Source organism: Neopsephotus bourkii, unplaced genomic scaffold, assembly GCF_033783945.1.
Source record: "Neopsephotus bourkii isolate Nb327-2 ecotype Australia unplaced genomic scaffold, CSIRO-AGI_Nbou_v1 NB_1778, whole genome shotgun sequence".
In the NCBI taxonomy this organism is placed as follows: Eukaryota; Metazoa; Chordata; class Aves; order Psittaciformes; family Psittacidae; genus Neopsephotus; species Neopsephotus bourkii.
The window spans coordinates 548,830-563,450 of NW_026902252.1; the positions used below are offsets into that span (position 1 = coordinate 548,830).

The following is a 14,621-nucleotide window of genomic DNA, read 5'->3' on the forward strand; positions in this document are numbered from 1 at the left end:
AGGAATCCTGCAGGAGCTGCCAGTTTGAGAGGCAGGAGCCAAAATCTGGCTTGAAATAGACAACTTGCTGGTCTCAGGAACCCAGGGCTGGATCAGATGTTAACAGCATCCTCCTGAAGAGCCTTTATGTGTGCGTGAGCAAAACCTGCTCTGCCCAATGCCACTGGTGCCAGAAGGACATTTGTGCCCTCAGCAAACACCGTCCATCCTTGTGGAATTCATAGCAAGCAGTTGCCTTCAGACCATGCTCACTGCAGCCCTGAGTCCTCATGGAAGAGCAAAGGGAGAGGAATGCTTTCAAACTGATTCTTCAAGATGAACTCCTGGGTGGAAACGAAGCCGTGCAGGAGATGAGTGATTTTTCACCTCTTCATCTGGGAAATGCTTTGCCTTCTGCAGCTGGAATCATCATCAGCCTCTGGTTCTGCTGTGTTCACTCCTCACCTACGTGGTGGCTGCTCTAAGCAAAGCAGAGGGCACACACTCACTGAAATGAAAGGCTTGAAAGTCACACAGGAGCAAGACACAGCTCAGACCTCTGCAGTCAACCTGTCCTCCAGCTCCATCCTCGCCTGCTTTCCAGAGGATGGGATGCTGAGCTCTGCAGAGGCATCTTCCACTACTTCCAACAGTGCTTCTTTGGGTTTAATTAGATCCAAAACCAGCTGAGATGGCAACACTGGGCAAGCTGCTTGGGAAGATGGTCCCCCCCTCTCCAGCATCACCTCCCTGCACCACAGCAGGACCAGTCAGCAGCTGCATCCCTGCTCCCTGCAGTGCAAAGAGCACCAAACACAAGGATGAAGACTAGCACCAGCACCTCCACATCTCGCCTCTTGATACCTTCTCATACAAATCTGTGGCCATGGTGGGGTTACTTTTCTGGTCCAAATCCAAGTAAAAGCCTTGCCAGCACCCAGAGGTTGGGCTGTGGGGTCCAGAGGGCCAGGGAGTTTCTTTGTGACATGAAACCCCACCACAGCCCAATGCATGAAATCACAAGCTATGGAGGACTCTGAGCATCACCCCGATCCCTTTGCACATGGATTTTCATGATGGGAAACAGGTAAAACTGGGGCAGGGATCCCCTCTTCCCAGAGGAGCATAAATGAGCACAAGTGAAGGTCTCTGATGTTGCTGTAATTAGCACCATGGCAAAGCCCATGCTGTAATTAACTTTCTCCCTTCCAAGTTCACATTTAATGACATGCAGTAAAATAAGACCTGGGGCGATGAAACAAGCAGGGAAAGAACCATCAAATTAAGACACTTGTGACTCGATAAGGAATTAACTATACCCTGGCCTAATAATAATAATAATAGTAATCATACATTGCTTTTAATCTGCCCTTGTGCTCCAAATGAGGGAGGGCACTGGGAAAAGGTGATTGAAATGTCCCTCATTGACTCCAGGACCAACCACACTGCAATGGGGCTGAGCAGAGCTGGGAGAAGAAAATCCAGGACAAAACCAGGCTGCCAAGGAGCTGCCTCAGACCTCCAATCCCTCTGCGATCCTTGCAGGGAATGGCTCTTCCCACAGGGAACTGGTGCTTCCAGCAGCCTCCAGCATCAGTCAGGGTGTACAGAGAGGTCCTCCCTCCCCTTGGCAGTGACTGCAGCACCAACCTCAAAGCAGTAGGTTCAGGCATCGAGATGGAGAGGTGTGAGTTGAGGGTGACCTGGGAGAAAACTGCAGGACTCCAATGGGGCACCCAAACCCTTGCCAGCAGCAGGCAAGGGCCAGGAGGAGCAGGATGCTCTGGGGACCTTGTGTGAGACAAACAAATCAATGCTAGAAGGGGAACAAGGAAGTTTAGAGGAGTTGAATGGATTATTTTGAGAGCCATGCCATAGAGAACAGAGGACACTGCTCTTCCACCACCACCCTGGAAGGCAGGAGAGCCCAAGCACAAATGCAGGTGGATGTTATGGAGCCCAACCGCAAGTATACTTCCACAAGCAGTCCCCAACCCTCCCACATCTCCAGCAGAGGAGATGCACTAAGGCCAGTGTGCACAGGCAATGCCTTGAGCAGCACAGATTATCTTGTCATCTCAAGGAGGTGAACAAGTCATGGGAAGGAGCAACCAGACATGTTGGGCTCATGTTGGGATCCAATCTGGACATCTCCATCAGCACATTCCCACCTCAGCTCCTCACAGAGCAGCTCCACATACCACAAAGTCTCCCTGTGCATTTTAACAAGGGGGAAAACCCAGCCCTGAACTCATCCTGCCACAGGCACAGTGAGGAACACCAGAGCTGGACAGGCAGGACATAATTCAGGGCATTACCACATTGGCCCCAAGCACTTCTGCTTTTTGCCCCAAGTCCTCTTGCAATTGCCTCTACCTGATCTTATGCACCTCTCACTACAGCTTGGTACAATCAAAGAAATAAATTACTCAATTACTAGAAAATCCAGTAAGGCTGAATGCAGAATGAGGGTCTTTAAAGCACAGAGCAAGTACTGGCAGCATCAGCATCTTCATTCCTTGGTCTCTTTCCTTGCCCTGTCTTTGGCAGAACACAGGTACCTCGTGTCCGTATGGTGCCTGTGTCACTTGGTCAGGCCCTGGAAGTTGGGCTCAGTGCAGGGGGGCAGCGCTGCCTGGCGGCTCAGCAGCTTCTCCAGGATGTTGATTTCAGCATCTCGTCTCTCCAAGTCCTCCAGGGGAGTCCAGGACATGTCGTGCTGGAGCTTATAGGCACCGAGAAATTCATGGGGACTCATCCCCCACTCCTGGAGGAGAAAGGAGAGATTCACATCACTGCTCAGCTTCCCTTGTGCTGTCCCTCTGTCCACGCTGGATAACCCTACCACCTCTGAAGCAGTCCCAGCTGTGTGATCACCCCATTTTCTGACCTCAAAATAGGTTCAACTAGACCAGAGGACTAAGTTCACCTCAAGCTACAGTGCTGTTGGCACAGGAGGCGTGGGGATACAAGATCTCCCTGTCCTGCAAAGAGCTTCTCTACATGTTTGGTGCTTTCTTCTGAAGCCTTCCCCCTGTCTTTAAGCAAATGGGTGGCCTGGAAGGAGGGTACCCCCAGGAGCACTCTACCAAGCTGCAGACAAACACTATCTGGACTGAAGCAGCAGGCAGCCACAGCGGTCAGGGAAGGCCCAGGGCACGTTTGCAGTTCCTTACTTCTAGAGAAAGAACCACTGGGACCAAAAGGCAGACTTCATGCACCAAGGTCTTCTTGCCCATCATCTACCAAGAGAACTTCACAACCTGGCTCTCAGACCAGCACAGGAACTCAGACCAAGGACAAACACCAGCTGAGCAGGGGCCAACTGTTAGGTTGGTGCTTTTGTCTGAGGTCCAGAAGTGCCCAAGCACCAGAAACATCAGTTTTTCCCCTCCCTGCTTTCTCTGGGGCTGTAAGCACTCACCTTAGGAGAGAGGATGGAGAAGTATCGCTGGCCACTCTCCCGCCTGTACATGTAGTAAATGTTTCCTGGCTTCTTCACGAGGTTACAGGCCACGTGGTGCAGGTCAGCATCTCGGTTAGCTTCATCCAAGACCTAAAAAAGCCCAACTATCACATCTCCACACTTGAAATAAAACAACACCACACTATGGCCTCTCAGCCAGAGCCTGACACGCTGCTCATGAGGCCTCATGCTCCTCAGTGCACGTCTGGCTTCATACAGCAGATCTCAACTTGCCCCAGGCAAGAGATGCTTCCCAAAGTTTTCTCCCAGTTTCCCCTGTCAGCTGGGCCCCAGAGCTCCTGCAGCCCTCCACAGAGGTGCAGGCACCTTCAAGCATCACAGCCCTCTTCACCACAGCCCCAGGTTCACCTCTGTGTCCAACCCCACCACGTTCCTTGTCTCCATACACAGCTGCTGTACCCTGGGAGCTTCCCTGCTGCGGTCCCCAAGGGAAGGGACAGCAAACAAAGAGGGATTCATCTCCCCAGCTCCGGCCCCACCAGTGAACGATTATATGACACAACGGCCTCTATGGCAGCGGGCCAGTCACAGTGACTGGCAGATCCCTTCCCACTCAGGCTTTGAGATTTCACTCCCGAAGGTCAAGTGTGAATTGAAGAGCACAGTCGGGCCCTGCTGGCCTTGCTGCCAAGGCCTGCTGCTCCAGTAAACGAACTGGGATGAGCTAGAAAGCCAGACCCATCACCAGGTAACAGCTCATCCCTCCCAGGGGCTCAGAACCAGGCAGAGCCCCATTGTCACCCCACTGCAGAGAGCCCGAACAGGAGCACACACTACAGGGACAAGTCTGTCCCCAGACTGAGTCATCTCTGTCCTCCCTGACACCTCAGCTGGAGGAGCCATCACTTCTCCACCTTAACACACAGGATATGGACATGACCTGGGGAAAGCACCAGGAGCAACCCCCCCATCCCCAGCTGATACTACACAATAAACCCGCCTGATTTCATCCCTGAATCTGCTCTACTTGGCTCCTGGCCACGATTCACATCCAGGTCAGACGCTCATCTCCCTCCCTTCACAAGCAGGAGGCACGAGCCTGCAGCCAGCGGCTTCCTCACCTTGCGAGCCTGCTCCTGCAAGCACCGGATCTGCTCGGCGATGATGGTCAGTTTATTGCAGGCATTGGCCCGGATGAAGTCGTCCGCCTGGGAAGAAGAACGAGGATCAGAACAAGGACCTCACTCAAGGCTTTGTCAGGGCTGGGGGTGATGCGGGAGCTGCCCCATGTGCAGCTGTGGGGCAGTCGAGGCACCCCCAGGAAGCAGGGGGCTGGGAATGCCTGGACATGCTGGGAAGCAGCCAAAAGGAGCAATAAGACATACTGGGAGGCAATGGGACACACTTGGAGGAGGCAGTAGGACTTACAGGGAATCGTATAGGTGGACTGAGCAGCTCTGGGGTACGTAGTGGGCTGGGAGCTGCTACTGGAAGGCATAAGGATGTACCAAGAGGCACTAGGGGGTAGTAGAACACACTGGGAGGCACTGGGATGGACTGGGAAGGGCAGCAGGATGTATTAGGAAGAACTTGGGTGGACTGAGAGGCATCGGGACAGACCAGGAGTCACTGAAGGGAGAACAGGGAGATGCTGGGATGGACTGGGAGAGGCGCAGGATCCACCAGGACACACTGGGGTGCGCTCAAGACAACGGGACACAACAGCAGTTGGTACTGGGATGGACTGGGAGTCACGGGGGGGGGGGCGGAAAGACACAGCGGGAAGCACCGAGGGGGGCTGTAGGGCACACAAGAAGGTCACCGGGGCCGCCACCAGGTAAGGAGGGCAGCGGGACACCGGGAATCCGTGCGGCCCCAGGCCCGGCCCTACCGCCGCGGTTGATGCCGCCGAGGCCCGGCCCGGCCCGGCCCGGCCCTCACCTGCTGCACCTGCCGGGCCAGGGCCACCAAGTCCCCGGGGTCCCCGACGCGGGCGGCGCGGCCGGTGCTGCCCTCCACGAGGGAGAGGGACGAGGACGGGACCGGCATCAGCCCCGCTCCGCCAGCGGGCTCCGCACCGCCCTCCGCCGCCATTAAAGGCCCCCTCCGAGCCCCGCCTCTTCCGCCCCGAGAGGCGGAGCTTCCGCCGAGGAGCGGTGCTGATTGGTGGGCGGGAGGGGCGCGGCGGAGGGGCGGGCCGCCGGTGCCCGGTTCGGGGCGGGGCGTCCGCGGGCGTGGCCCCGGGGCTCGGCCATGGCGCTGCCGCCGGTGGTGCCGCTGATGCTGGTGCTGCCGTTGGTGCGGGCTTCCACGCCATCGGGGCACGTACCGGGGGTGGTACCGGGGGTGGTACCGGGGCTTGTACCGGGGCTTGTACCGGGGCTGGGACCGGCCGAGGTCCCGTTGCCGGCCCAGCCCCCGGACGCTCTGTTCGCCGCCGGTGCCGAGGCGTACTCCCGCGGGGACTGGCCCGCCGTGGTGCTGCAGATGGAGCGGGCGCTGCGGGCCCGGGCTGCCGTGCGCGCACGGTTGGTGCGGTGCCGCCTGCTCTGCGCCAACGCTACGGCCGGGGTGGCGGAGGGGGCCGATCCGCAGCTCGAACCGGTGCTCCGCGACCTGCTCTTCTTCCGGGGGCTGCTGCGCCGTGCTGCCTGCCTGAGGGGCTGCGGGCCCGCCGAGCCCTCCCGTTACCGGCTGGCCGAGGAGCTGGACCGCGAGTTCAGCAAGCGCAGCCCCTACAACTACCTCCAGGTCGCCTATTTCAAGGTACGGGACCGGCGGTGTTGAGGGGGGGTCCTCCGGGGGGCCGACCGGGAAGGGAGAAGGGGTGTCCCGGTGCTGGGGGATCTATTGCGCCTGCTATGGGATGGGCGGGATGCTCGACGGGATCACGGAGCCGTGGCAATGGATTGGGATGGGACGGACGGAACCGGGCTGGGGCGATCCCCGCGGGGTGTCCCGGGAACCGGTGTGAGTCCCGCTGATCGCCCCAGCGGGGCAAGGGGGATCGGACGGCGGCCCCAAGCCCTGCCCGCCCCTGTCCCGCCCCCCCCCATAGTGCCACGTAGGAGCTCGTCGGGGCCGCCCCCCCCATCAGTACCCTCCTTCCGCACCCCCCCTCCACCATATCCCGGTACCGGGGTCCCCTCCGGTCTCAACCCGGTCCCCCCCCCCGGTGCAGATGAACCGGCCGGCACAGGCAGCAGCAGCGGCTCACACCTTCTTCATGGCCAACCCCGGGCACCAGGAGATGAGGCAGAACCTGGAGTACTACCAGGCCATGGCGGGTGTGCGAGAGGATGACTTCACCGACCTGGAGGCCAAACCCCACCTGGTGAGGACCCCCCACACACCCCCTCCAAAAACACCCATCCATTGCTGGGCTTGCTCAGGTCGCACCATGCCCCGTCAAGCTCATGATGCTGTGAGGTCAGTCCCATGGGGACAAGGCACAGGGATAGAGGGGGGTGTTGAGCCTCCCCTCATCCTTTCTTATCCCTTTTCAGAGCGAGTTTCGTCTCGGGGTCCGGTTTTACACAGAGGAGCAACCGGGCGCTGCCATCCTGCACCTGGAGAAGGCGTTGGAGGAGTATTTTGTGGCGGACACCGAGTGCCGCGCGTTCTGCGAGGGACCCTACGACTACGAGGGCTACAACTACCTGGAGTACAACGCAGACCTCTTCCAGGCCATCACAGGTAGGAGCTGCATGGGCTGTGTCCTACCCCGAGAGCTGGGGACAGTGCTGGAGGGGGTGGATGTCCCCAAAACGGTCCCTAAGGACCTCTGGGGGTGGTGGGTCCCCAAAGAGGGCAAACCCCATCCTAGGTTTCACTAGGAGGTGTATGGCCTGTAAGTGCTAGGAGGTGTTTGCCCACACTCAGCCCTGGGGGTGATGCCCAGGGATCCCCCAGAGTCCAGAGGGATATGGAAAAACACAGGAGCCAGCAGAGGGTCACCAGGAGGCTGAGGATGGGCAAAAGTGGGCAACCACCACCCTTGAGGGTTCCCACTGCTGCAAGCAAGAGGTGGGAGTGGAGACCCCTGAGGTCCTGTTCACCAGCCCTTGGGTGACCATAAATGGGGACACAGGGTTTTTTCTCCCCCAGATCACTACATGCAGGTGCTGAGCTGCAAGCAGGGCTGCGTTACGGAGCTGGCCTCGCAGCCCGGCCGGGAGAAGCCTTTGGAGGATTTCCTGCCCTCACACTTCAACTACCTGCAGTTTGCCTACTACAACAGTAAGCAGCTCCTTGCCCCATCCTCCCTTGGCCGTTGGTGCTGGCCACTGTGCTCTGCATGGGCTGTTCTTCATAGGTAGAAATCATACGTTTCAAGCATCCATAGATTCACGGAATGGGTTGGGTTGGGAGGGACCTTCAAGGGTTATCCAATCCAACCCAAGGTGCAGGGATATCCTGTGCTAGAACAGCTTGCTCCAAGCCCCTGTGTCCAACCTGGCCTTGAGCACTGCCAGGGATGGGGCAGCCACAGCTTCTCTGGGCACCCTGTGCCAGCGCCTCAGCACCCTCACAGGGAAGAGCTTCTGCCTAAGAGCTCAGCTCAGTCTCCCCTCGGGCAGGTTCAAGCCATTCCCCTTGGCCTGTCCCTACAGGCCCTTGTCCCAAGCCCCTCTCCAGCTTTCCTGCAGCCCCTTTAGGCACTGGAGCTGCTCTAAGGTCTCCCCTTCAGGAGCCTTCTCTTCTCCAGGCTGCCCCAGCCCAGCTCTCTCAGCCTGGCTCCAGAGCAGAGCTGCTCCAGCCCTCGCAGCATCTCCATGGCCTCCTCTGGCCTCGCTCCAGCAGCTCCAGGTCCCTCTTGTGCTGCTGCCCCAGAGCTGGAGCAGGGCTGCAGGGGGGGGGGTCTCCCCAGAGCACAGCAGAGGGGCAGGATCCCCTCCCTGAGCTGCTGCTCACTCTTCTCTTAATGCAGCCCAGGATACTCTTGGCTTTCTGGGCTGTGGGTGCACACTGCTGGGTCAGGCCAATTTTTTGCCCATCAGTGTCTCCAAACCCTTCTCCTCAGGGCTGCTCTGAACCCATCCATTCCCCAGTCTTCACTGATCCTGGTGGAGGACTTTCAACTCAACCTGTTGAACTTCATGAGGTTCTCACAGGGATGCTCCTGCAGCCTGCAGTGCTCTGCAGGAGATCTGGGTCTGTCTGTGCCTGGCCACAGTAACCCTCCACGTTGCTTTAGATGCCCAATTCCCAGCAGCTTTGCTTTCCAAGTGAAATAACAGCCTGCAGAAGCCTGTTTTTTTTCCTCCTGGATCTCTCCACCTCTTGCTCCAAACCACAGAGGCACCTCCCCTCCAGAACAGTTGGTTATAACCCAAACGCACCCAATTTAATCATTACTTTGTTATTACCTCCTTAGAAATATCTAAACTGTTTCTGTGCAAATTTCTCCAAATAAGAGTGAAAAACCCACATGAAATCCAAGACTGACAAGCTGGGATCCTGTGCATCAAGTGGGTGCTTAAGTGGCTGGAAATTGCAGGTTAGCCTGGGAATGGTTGGATCTTGCTGCCTGGAAATAGGCTTGGAGATGTTCTCCAAGCAAGAAACCTACCCAGTCTGTGGCCCTGGTTTCTGGTGAGGTGATTTTGGAGGCAGGAGAGCTCCTCTGGGGTTGTAATGTTGCCTCTGGGGCAGCAGCTCTTTGCTCCAGGGTACCTGCTCTGCTTGGGAGATGCTTTGAACAACAGCAAGGACTTCCTCTCTTATTTCTCCTCCGTATCCATGTTTGCTCTTCTTCTGATGCTCTCGATGTGCCAGGTTGGATGGGGCTTGGAGCAACCTGCTCTAGTTGAAGGTGTCCCTGCCCATGGCAAGGGGTTGGAACTGGATGAGCTTTAAGGTCCCTTCCAACCCAAACCAGGCTGGGATTCTATATTTGACATCCCTTTTTCTCTTTGCAGATGGGAATTACGAAAAAGCCATTGAATGTGCCAAAACCTATTTGCTGTTCTTCCCAAACGACGAGGTGATGAACCAGAATTTGGCCTATTACACTGCAGTCCTGGGGGAGAACCTGGCAGGAGCCATCCAACCCCGAGAGGTGAGCGACCAGCTGGGATGAGCCATTGCAGGGATGGCTTCTCCCCTTCTTGGGGACATTTGCAGAGGTTTTGGGGCCTGCTCTGGTCCACCTGGGAAGGTTGAAGAGGAAGAGGGCCGCAAGACCAAAGCAGTTGGAAAGTAGCTAAGATGAAGAGCATCACTGGTAAAGTATCTTTGGCCAAGTGAAGGCTTGGTGGCTTGCACAATGGATCCTGTGGGAGAGACTTTACAGGAGGGTCAGAGCCCACCTCTTCTACACACTTCCACAACTGAAGTGAAAGTGCTTAAAGAGGAGAGGATTTGGCTTCAAAGTAGCTGGATCCGGATGCTCAGGTGCTGCCTGAGGGGGTAGGCATGGATGGAGGTCTCTGCCCCACATCAGCTGAAGCAGGAGAGGGAGTCTGCTTCTAAAGAGCTTCTTGCAGAAGGGGCACGTGTGCCTCTGTCTCCCCCATCCTCTCCCCAGGGCTCATCCACATGGGAAAAGGGAAGCTCATGCAGGATGGGGAAAGCCACTTGCTTCCCATCTGCCAGAGGGACTGGGAAGCCAGGGTCTGGAGCAAGGGCTGCAGGAATCATGTAAACCCTGTCCCCTCCTGTGCTTGGTCAGGGTCTTTCCAGAGCCCTCACCTGCACCTCTGCCCATCCCACAGGAGATCCAGGTGTACCGCCAGCGGAGCCTCATGGAGAAGGAGCTGCTCTTCTTCAGTTATGATGTCTTTGGCATCCCCTTTGTGGACCCGGTGAGTGGAGCTGGACCAGGCAGGATGCAGTGGCAAATGGAAAGGGGATGAAGGGTCTGCATCCCAGCCACGTCCTCACCCAGCTCCTCATGGTGGTGATGATGATGACGATGATGTTGTTCTGCCTGTAGGACACATGGACACCAGAAGAGGTGATACCAAAAAGGCTGCGAGAGAAACAAAAGTGAGTGCTCTCCCATTCTGATAGCCAAGCCTACCCAATGTGGGGACCAACGGGACATTCCCCTCTTCCCCCATGGAGCTGCTGGTTTTGGTGTTGGGCTGGAAGAGGCTGCTGGAGGGCAGAACTCTGCTCCCCATCAGCACTTGGGTTGATGGGCATGGGTAGGTCACCCCAAGAAGCTTGGGGTGAGGGATGCACTGAGACTCGGGCTTTGTCACCTGGAGAAGGCTTGTCCTGTCCTCGTCACAGTATCACAGTATGTTAGAGATTGGAAGGGACCTCAAAAGATCATCTAGTCCAATCCCCCTGCCGGGGCAAGAACACCTAGATAAGGTTACACAGGAACGTGTCCAGGTGGGTTTTGAATGTCTCCAGAGAAGGAGACTCCACAACCTCCCTGGGCAGCCTGTTCCAGTGTTCCGTCACCCTCACTGAGAAGAAGTTTAAGTGGAACCTCTTGTGTTCCAGTTTGTACCCATTGCCCCTTGTCCTATCATTGTTTGCCACTGAGAAGAGCCTGGCTCCATCCTCGTGACACTCCCCCTTTATATATTTATATACACTAATAAGGTCACCCCTCAATCTCCTCTTCTCCAAACTATAGAGACCCAACTCCCTCAGTCTTTCCTCATAAGGGAGATGCTCCACTCCCTTAATCATCTTAGTTGCCCTGCGCTGGACTCTCTCCAGCAGGTCCCTGTCCTTCTTAAACTGAGTGGCCCAGAACTGGACACAATATTCCAGATGAGGTCTCACCAGGGCAGAGTAGAGGGGAAGGAGAACCTCTCTCGACCTACTAACCACCCCCCTTCTAATACACCCCAGGATGCCATTGGCCTTCTTGGCCACAAGGGCACAGTGTCGGCTCATAGTCATCACTAGGACCCCCAGGTCCCTCTCCCCTACACTGCTCTCTAACAGGTCGTTCCCCAGCCTATACTGGAACCTGGGGTTGTTCCTGCCCAGATGCAGGACTCTACACTTTCCCTTGTTATATTTCATCAAGTTACTCCCTGCCCACCCTTCCAGCCTGTCCAGGTCCCTCTGGATGGCAGCACAGCCTTCTGGCGTGTCGGCCACTCCTCCCAGCTTAGTGTCATCAGCAAACTTGCTGATAGTACACTCAATTCCCTCATCTAAATCACTGATGAATATATTAAATAGTACTGGTCCCAGTACTGGTGCCCCCGCAGTGCGGGGACAATGGGATAAGGGAGCTGATGGTTGCTGTGTGCCCAGGGCAGAGCGGGAGACAGCAGCGCGCATCTCGGAGGAGATCGGGAACCTCATGAAGGAGATCGAGACGCTGGTGGAGGAGAAGGCCAAGGAGTCTGCTGACATGAGCAAATTCATCCGGGAAGGTGCGGAGGGAGGGATGGGATGGGATGGGGCGCTCCATGTGAGCTCACATCCCTCCACATGGGTGCTGGCAGCACCCATCCCTGTGTCTGCTCCTGTTCCGCAGGTGGCCCCTTGGTGTATGAAGGAGCCACTGTGACCATGAACTCCAAGGCTTTGAATGGTTCCCAGCGCGTGGTGGTGGATGGAGTCCTCTCCGCCGAGGAATGCCGGGAGCTGCAGAGGCTCACCAACGTAAGCACAGGGATGGGATGGGGCAGGAGATGCTGCAGGTCCCATCCTGTGGCTCTGCAACTGGTAACACCAATTGGGTTTTGCAGGCAGCAGCCTCAGCGGGGGATGGCTATCGTGGGAAGACATCTCCTCACACCCCCAGTGAGACCTTCTATGGGGTGACGGTCCTCAAGGCCCTCAAGGTTCGGGGGGCTGCAGGGAGGGAGGAGGGATGGGCTTGGGAGAGAAGGGAGAAGGGGTTTAGAGGGTTGTGCTCACCCAACCCGCCTGCCCTTGCAGCTGGGCCAGGAGGGCAAAGTGCCCCTGCAGAGCGCCTACCTCTACTACAACGCGACGGAGAAGGTCCGGCGCATGATGGAGTCCTACTTCCGCCTGGAGGTCCCGCTCCACTTCTCCTACTCCCACCTCGTGTGCCGCACGGCCATCGATGGTGAGCATTCCCCAGGGAGGAGCACATCTCCTTCAGCCTCCTGCCTGGGGTGGTCTGATCGTGGACCTTAGAGACCTCCTTGATGCTCATTGTCCCAAAAGGATAACGTGGGGAGCTTGTCCCTAAGCCTGGGTTGGGAAGATGGGGAGCTCTGGTGGTTGCATCTGATGGGGCAGGTGGTTTCATGCTGTTCAGCGTTTGGGATCAGGTGCTCATGGAGATGCCATGGGACAAGTCAACGGAGGCTTTTGCCACCCAAACAGCATCTCATGGTCCACTCTTTAGCAAGGGGAAGGGCTTTGGGCTGCAGGTGACTTCCTCATCACCCTCAAGCACATGATGCTTGGGGACAGACCTGTAGGGACAAAGGGTTCTGATGTGCCACTCTAGAGAAGCAAGAAGGCCGGAGCGACCACAGCCATGAGGTGCACGTGGACAACTGCATCCTCAACGCAGAGGCTCTGGTGTGTGTGAAGGAGCCTCCAGCCTACACCTTCCGGGATTACAGGTACCGGTGGTGTCTACCACTTGAGGGCACCATGGCTTGATGGGTTGGGAGGAGCGGGATGGGAGGCCAGCCCAGTTTGAGCCTCTGGGTCTTGTTGTGGTGTTGGGGCAGCTCCAGCCTCACCCGGTTGCTGGAGCTGTGGTGATGGTTGTCACCTCCTGCTGCCTCCAGTGCCATCCTCTACCTCAATGGGGACTTTGAAGGAGGAGCTTTCTACTTCACCGAGCTGGATGCCAAGACTGAGACCGTAAGTAGCACCAAACCCAGTTGTCCCCCTCAACGCACCATCCCGCAAGGGATGAACATGGGGACCAAATCCCCACCCTGTTTCCCATGGGGTGCATCCCAACCGGAGCATCCCATGGTGGCAGGCAGAGGTCCAGCCGCAGTGTGGTCGTGCCGTGGGTTTCTCCTCCGGCTCGGAGAACCCCCATGGGGTGAAAGCCGTGACCAAGGGCCAGCGCTGCGCCATCGCCCTCTGGTTCACCCTGGACCCCCGGCACAGCGAGCGGGTAAGCTCCCTTCCCTCCCCACAGCGGGTGGGCAATGGCCATGCTTTGGCCATGCTTATCCCTTGTGGGGCTGCCCCACAGGAGCGTGTGCAGGCGGATGACCTGGTGAAGATGCTGTTCAGCACGGAAGAGAGGGATTTGCTGCCGGAGATGGAGAAGGAATCACCGGCTGCTGTTGTGGTGGCAAAGGATGAGCTGTGATGTCCCACTGGGACCAGTGCCACCAGCATCAAGCTGCCAGCCCCAGACCCTCCTCTGCCCACAACTGCTATGGGATGGGGAACTGGGGGATGCCCAACACCATCCATGTGCAGAGCTGAGCTAAGCGCAGCACGGACACTCTGGGGGTGACTTGGGGACGAGGGAGGGATGCTCTTTATGGGATGGGGACCCAGTGCTCCAGTAGCAGATCAGTGCCTTTCCTCTCAGCTCAGCCTGCGGGTATTTAAGTGCCTTCTACAGAAAATGGGTGAATAAAGGTGGGTTTTCTAAGCTGGTGCTTGCTGCTGTGCCCCCACCCTGCGCCCTTGGCTGCTGTCTCGTATTGAGCTGCATCCATCCCTCCTTGCAAGCACCCAAGGGTTCTGCAGCCCTGGGAAGGTGCTTGGTAGGGGGGGACAGAGGGGACTTGGGGGGGGCTGAGTGTCTCCTATGGGCACTAGGGAACTTTTGGCATCCCCTGGACCCCACTCGTGCTGCGTGGGATTGCAGGGAGGAGGGAACCGTCCTTGAACAAGAAGGACATTGAGCACCGGGGCACCCCGGAACAGGGCCTGGAATTGTTCTGCCCTGACCATTACCATAATAACCATCCCGGGAATGCGAGTAAATGCATCCTGCCCCACGCACCGCAGCCCGGCACCCCCATAACGCATGGAGAGGGCGCAGGGCAGGGCCTGGTGGGTGTCAGGGTTTGGGGTGAAGGGGAGAAGGGGGGTCCTGAGGGTTTCTCCAGTATGGAGGCATGGTCCCAGTTCTCGTTCCCCACCATCCCAGTGCCCGACCCCATCCGGGTGGGTGCGTGAGCTGACTGCTGATGAGGCCGCTGTGGTTAACGATTGCCAGGTCCTGGGGCTGCCACCGGCTCGGTGTCACCGGGGTGGGGACATGTGTGTGTGTGTGTCCCCCATACCCGACCAGTGTCCCCCCCCATCAATGGCCGCTGTTGTTGGTGCTGCGGTG

General features: G+C 57.5%; 2 protein-coding genes across 3 annotated transcripts; one reads left to right on the plus strand and one right to left on the minus strand.

Moving 5' to 3' along the window:
* Window positions 1-2,423: 2,423 nt before the first annotated feature.
* Window positions 2,424-5,500, minus strand: CUNH1orf50 (chromosome unknown C1orf50 homolog). Its single transcript, XM_061379569.1, has 4 exons — window positions 5,348-5,500; window positions 4,528-4,614; window positions 3,404-3,535; window positions 2,424-2,746 (listed from the first exon to the last, which is right to left on the minus strand). The coding sequence occupies exons 1-4, from the start codon at window positions 5,498-5,500 to the stop codon at window positions 2,564-2,566; spliced, it is 555 nt and encodes a 184-aa protein (XP_061235553.1). The 3' UTR covers window positions 2,424-2,563.
* Window positions 5,501-5,659: 159 nt separating this feature from the next.
* Window positions 5,660-13,657, plus strand: P3H1 (prolyl 3-hydroxylase 1). 2 transcript variants are annotated; one of them, XM_061379534.1, is made up of 16 exons: window positions 5,670-5,767; window positions 5,804-6,172; window positions 6,588-6,740; window positions 6,913-7,102; window positions 7,514-7,645; window positions 9,328-9,467; window positions 10,123-10,212; window positions 10,344-10,396; window positions 11,636-11,757; window positions 11,862-11,989; window positions 12,076-12,171; window positions 12,269-12,419; window positions 12,810-12,927; window positions 13,099-13,174; window positions 13,299-13,439; window positions 13,521-13,651. In XM_061379534.1, exons 1-16 carry the CDS (start codon window positions 5,687-5,689, stop codon window positions 13,638-13,640), a joined length of 2,160 nt encoding a protein of 719 aa, XP_061235518.1. In that variant the 5' UTR covers window positions 5,670-5,686; the 3' UTR covers window positions 13,641-13,651. The 2 variants fall into 2 exon arrangements, with proteins under 2 accessions (XP_061235517.1, XP_061235518.1); XM_061379533.1 differs by having other exon boundaries at window positions 5,660-6,172; window positions 13,521-13,657.
* The last annotated feature ends 964 nt before the right edge of the window (window positions 13,658-14,621 follow it).